Raw genomic sequence first — 5,587 nt, forward strand, 5'->3', positions numbered from 1 at the left:
ACAGCCGCAACGTGTCCCCCCTGACGCCCTTCACTACGCAGCAGCGCCAGGCCTGGACCCGGTGAGGGGTGGGATTTCCAGAGGGTGGGTGGGTCGCTCTGGGGTCTGACACTGGCAGCCGTGGCCTGAGAGCATGCCCGTCTCCCACCAGGATGCTACAGACGCTGAAGGAGCTGGAGGCTTGCTCCTCAGAGGCCAAGGCCAAGGCCACTGCCTTTCAGCACCTGCTACTCCTGGTGGGCGTCCACCTTTTCAAGGTACGGCACCTGGACAGAAGGGGCGATGGGCGTGGGGTCGGGGCCCGAAGGCTTCCTCCCGAGCAGGTTGAGGGCTTTGCCGGGGAAGGCTCTGGGGAGCTGAACTTTTAGGGAGCTGAACCAGCTGGTCCCGGTGGAGTTTAGTGCCAGCAGCTCTTTTCACCTTCGTGATTTCTTAAGTCTGAACCTTCATTTCTCAGGTGACGTACAATATTCGTTTCAGGTGTACAACATAGTGATTAGAGATTTCTGTAACTTGCAGAGTGATCACCCTAGTAACACTAGTACCCACCTGACACCGTATATAGTTATTACAATTTACTGACTATACCCATCCACAGTGCTGTACTTTATATTCCCATGACTACTTTCTTATATCTGGCGATTTGTGCTTCTAAATTTCTGCCCCTTTTTCACCCATCCTCCCAACCACCCTCACACCTGACAATCATCATAATGTTTTCTGTACCTATGAGTTTGTTTCTGTTTGCTTGTTTTTTTGTTTTTTTAGGTTCCACATCTAGGGCAGCCGTGGGCAAACTACGGCTCGTTTGAAATGAATAAAACTAAAAAAAAAAAAAGACCGTACCCTTTTATGTAATGATGTTTACTTTGAATTTATATTAGTTCACACAAACACTCCATCCATGCTTTTGTTCCGGCCCTCCGGTCCAGTTTAAGAACCCATTGTGGCCCTTGAGTCAAAAAGTTTGCCCACCCGTGCTCTAGGGTTATTCATGTTACTGCAGACGCAAGATTTCATTCTGTTTTATGGCTGAGTCGTATTCCATTGTATACATGTGCCATCTCTTCTTTATTCATTCATCTGTTGATAAGCACTTAGGTTGCTTTCATATCTTGGCTATTGAAAATAATGCAGCAATGAACATATGGATACATACGTCTTTTTGCATTAGTGTTTTGGGTTTCTTAAGGTAAATACCCAGTAATGGAATTGGTCTCTTGTAGCCTTTATTTTAGAGTCTATTTTGTGTTTTATAAGTATTGCTACCCCAGCTTTTTGTTTGTTTTCATTTTCATGAAATATGTTTCCCTGTCCCTGTACTTTCAATCTGTGTGTCTCTCGATCTGAAGTGACTCTCTTGTAAACAGCATATTTATGGGTCATATTTTCTTATCCATTCAGCCAACCTATGTCTTTTGACTGGGCATTTAATCAATTTGCACTAAGAAGTAGTTTTTAGATATTGTTACTGCCATTGTATTCATATTTTTTATCTTTTTCTAATTAAAGAAGTCCCTTTAATGTTTCTTGTAATACTGGTTTGGTGATGATGCACTCCTTTAGCTTTCTCTTGTCTGGGAAGCTCTTTATCTGTCCTTCAATTCTAAACGATAGCCTTTTTCATCACTGACTTTTACTTGTCAGTCCCCTCTGGCCTGGAAAGTAATGTTGAGAAATCAGTTGACAGTCTCATGGGCACTCCCTTGTAAGTAACTAACTGCTTTTCTCTTGGCTGCTTTTAAGATTCTCTCTTTGTCTTCAACCTTTGGCATTTTAGTTATGATGTGTTTGGTGTGGGTCTCTTAATTCATCTTGTTCAGACGCTCCGTTTCCTGGGCTTAAGTGTCTATTTCCTTTGCCAGATAAGGACTTTTCTGTCATTATTATTTCAAATAGACTTTTTAATTCCTTGCTCTCTTCTCTTTCTGGTACCTCCATGATGCAGATGTTGGTTTGCTTAATGTGGTCCAGGGGACACTTAAACTGTCCCATTATTTTGTATTCTTTTCAACTCTGCATCTGGTAGTTGCTTGTCTCCATTTGTTTAATTATTTTTCTGAGCTATTGTCCTGTTCTTTCATTTAGGACATGTTTATCTCCTCAATTTGACTGCCTCCCTGTGTTTGCTTCTATATATTAGGTAGAGCCGCTGTGTCTCCTGGTCTTGGTAGAGTGGCCTTAAGTCGTAGGTATCCCGTGGGGCCCAGGGGCTCAGCCTCCCTGGCTGGCCGAGCTGGGTGCGCCAGGTGTGTCCCTAGTGTGGGCTGTGTATGTCCTGTTGTAGTTGAGCTTTGATCGCTGTTGGCAGTGGGAGGGATTGACCCTCAGGCTGAGTGTCTGAGGACTGGCCATGACTAAAGTGGAGGAACTGTTGTGTGGGGACTGGCCCCACAGAGCAGGATTCGCTGTCGCCAGGCTCCGATGCCTGCTGAGTCCACCTTTGGGTGTGCCATTTGGAGGTGGTTGGGCGGTGCTCTTGGGAGAGGCTGGTGCAGCCAAGTTCAGCAGTGGCCTTTGCTTTGCCTAGGGTTACCTGGTATGAGCTTCAAAGCGATCTGCTGACGGTTGCCACTTGGAGGTGCTGGGGAAAGGCTAAGCTGCACACTGCGGGCCGCTGCCACCAGTGCAGGCTTGGGACTGCTTAGCAAGAGGGCTGAGGCCAGAGGCTGCTTGTTAGGGTTTGTGAGCTTTTGTGAGATTTTAGAAAAGTCCACATCATGAGCCAAGACAGGCTGTTAGTGTGGAAAAGGCCCTGGAAGCACTGAGTGGGCCCAAAAGCTGGATGAGGCAGGGTCTCAGGGAATCCCCAGGCCTGGGCAGACCATGTTAGCCAGGTTAATGGAGGCTCAGATACGTTGCCTGCTGCCGGCTCTGTAGGGCCTCAGAAAAGGAGCAGTGGCCTGCGCCAGACAATTCCGTTCCTCCTGTATATCTCTGGCACTTTTCGAGCTGTTAGGGACTCCAGCATCCCTCTGTCCCATCAGCCACAACCTCCGCTGGTTTTCATAGTCAGAAGTTAGGGGATTTCTCTTCCCAGCGCTGGAACCCTGGGCTGGGAGCCCATTGTGGTGCCGGCACCCTTCACTCCGCAGCGGAGGTCTCCACAGCCGACATAGGCCTCCCGATTTTTAACCACAATACATGGGTGTAGGGCCAGCCCCTTCCATGTCTCTGACCTCCTACCAGCCTGGCTTCTTGTGTACATTCTTAATTCTGGGACTTCTGCTCAGCTAGTTTTCAGGCTGTTCTCAATTATGGTTGTTCTGTAGTGATACTTTTTTTTTTAACTTTTTAAAAATATATGTTTGTATTGATTTGAGAGAAAAATGAAGGGTAAGGGAGAGAGAAACATTGATGTAAGAAACATCAGTCGGCTGGGGATCCGTGGCCCTGGCCAGGTGGCTCCACTGGAGTGTCATCCCATACACACAAGGCTGTGGTTCGATCCCCAGTCGGGGTGTATATGGGAGGCAACAAATCATATTCTGTCTCTCCCTCCCTCCCCCCTTCCTCTCTCTCTCTAAAATCAATAAAAACATCTCCTCGGGTGAGGGTTTTTAAAAAAGAAAAGGTGCCTGCACAGCCAGGGGGCTGGAGACAAAGGTGGCCAGAGCGCTGGGCTTCTATTCTGGCCTGTTCTGTGACCCCTAGCCCCAGCATTAAACCCCCACTGCATGGCGAGGGAGAACTCCGCCACGTCAGTACCATGGATCACACAGGCTGGTTTTAGAGCCCCGCATCCCTAAAGGGTAGGTGGCTGGAGTCTGGGCTTGTCCCCAACAAGACGGGTTAAATGAGTTTAAATTACATTAGTTAAAATTAATGGTTTTCCATTTTTTCTATGTAGTAATGTTGAACTAAGAGTAGGAGGAACAACCTAGAATTGTGAACCTTAAGCATGGGGCCTGCTGGCTTCCTATGACTGCCCAGCCATCCTTGTCCAGCTCTTTCTCTCTGGTGTCCAGCTGGGGTCCTCCTGGCTGGTGAGGGTGACTGGCCAAGGCATGCTGCCATGTTCTCGGACTCTGATGATGCAGCAGCTCCCCCGGACTGGCCCCTCCCCTGGGAATGGGGATGGGGCTCGGCTCCTGATTTCTGCCCTCCCCACAGAACCCCACAGAGAGCTGCGAACTCCTAGGTGACATCCAGACCTGCATCCAGAAGAGCCTGGGGGAGAAGACCCGCCGGACCCGCTCCAAGGCCACCAGTGGGTCCTTGCCCCTGAGGGGAGCGAGGGGGAATGGGCAGGGCACATCCTGGGCACAGCGGGGACCAGGATGGGACAGCGGTGCCTGCCCGGACTCAGACCTCTCCCTGCCTGCAGAACCCCAGGAGCCGCCGTGGGTGGAGGTGCTGGTGGAGATCCTCCTGGCCCTCCTGGTCCAGCCCAGCCACTTGATTCGCCAGGTGGCCCGGAGCGTGTTTAGCCACATCTGCGCCCACCTGACTCCACGTGCCCTGCAGCTAATCCTGGACGTAAGTTGGGACCTTTGGGGAAAAGGGTCCCAGGAGGTGGCTGTCCAAGCACCAGGGCTGCCACATCAGCCCCTGGTCCTCACTGGAACCTGCAGAGTGCGTGGGGGCCTCATCACTCTGCTGCCGTGCAGCCCTGACCCAGGAGGTGCTGGCGTTGGGCATGGAGGGTGTAGCCTTACCTCCTGGGCTTCACTTTTCTGCCTTGACCTTTTGGCCGAGACTGGACTGGGAAAGGTCAGGGAAGTTAGTCAAGAGGGCCCAGTGGTCTGAGGAGTTCAAGTGTCAGCATCTGGGAATACCCTGCAGGTGCTAAACCCAGAGCAGAGCGAGGACGAGGACGACAATGTGGTGGTCACGGACGATTCCGAGAAGCAGCTGGAGAACGAGGAGGTACTTGCCAGCAAGGGGCAGCGCGGGGTGGGCAGGCACGTGGTGTGCAATGGGGACGACTACACACCAGCCACCCACAGGACAAGAGCTCTGAGAGTGAGGACAACAAAAACTCGGAGAGTGAGGACGAGAGTGAAGAGGAGGAGAGTGATGAGGAGGATCGCGACGGGGACGTCGACCCCGGCTTCCGGGAGCAGCTGATGGCCGTGCTGCAGGCAGGGAAGGCGCTGGTGAGCAGAAGCTCGGAGACTCCCGTCCCTGTCTGTCTGCATGTGCCCGGAGGCCAGGCTGCTCACTGGGCGTCTGTCACTCAGGGTGGAGTCGATGATGATGACGATGAGGAGCTGGGGGACGAGGCCATGATGGCGCTGGACCAGAACCTCGCCAGCCTCTTTGCCGAGCAGAAGCTGCGCATCCAGGCCCGGAAGGACGAGAAGAACAAGCTGCAGAAGGAGAAGGCGCTCCGGCGGGACTTCCAGATCCGGGTGAGCCGAGAACCAGCCTGAGCGCCTCCGACGTCGTCCAGCCCGGTCGCCTCCCACACCGCACTGAGCCCACCCGTCCTGCCACAGGTCCTGGACCTGATTGAGGTGCTGGTGACCAAGCAGCCCGAGAACCCCCTGGTCCTGGAGCTGCTCGAGCCGCTGCTGAACATCATCCGGCGCAGCATGCGCACCAGCAGCACCAAACAGGAGCAGGACCTCCTGCACAAGACGGC

The 5,587-nt window shown here is 52.1% G+C and overlaps 1 protein-coding gene across 1 annotated transcript in view; it reads left to right on the forward strand.

Moving 5' to 3' along the window:
- MYBBP1A (MYB binding protein (P160) 1a) overlaps window positions 1-5,587 on the forward strand; it is a 16,878-nt gene that overhangs the window by 6,044 nt on the left and 5,247 nt on the right. The window contains exons 12-19 of the mRNA XM_015562444.1: window positions 1-61; window positions 152-257; window positions 4,114-4,210; window positions 4,328-4,479; window positions 4,786-4,869; window positions 4,950-5,099; window positions 5,184-5,354; window positions 5,442-5,587. The exon at window positions 1-61 is cut by the window's left edge and continues 113 nt beyond it; the exon at window positions 5,442-5,587 is cut by the window's right edge and continues 8 nt beyond it. Of these exons, the coding sequence (XP_015417930.1) occupies window positions 1-61; window positions 152-257; window positions 4,114-4,210; window positions 4,328-4,479; window positions 4,786-4,869; window positions 4,950-5,099; window positions 5,184-5,354; window positions 5,442-5,587 (967 nt within the window). The remainder of the gene's footprint in view (window positions 62-151; window positions 258-4,113; window positions 4,211-4,327; window positions 4,480-4,785; window positions 4,870-4,949; window positions 5,100-5,183; window positions 5,355-5,441) is intronic.

Source organism: Myotis davidii, unplaced genomic scaffold (assembly GCF_000327345.1).
Source record: "Myotis davidii unplaced genomic scaffold, ASM32734v1 scaffold638, whole genome shotgun sequence".
In the NCBI taxonomy this organism is placed as follows: domain Eukaryota; kingdom Metazoa; phylum Chordata; class Mammalia; order Chiroptera; family Vespertilionidae; genus Myotis; species Myotis davidii.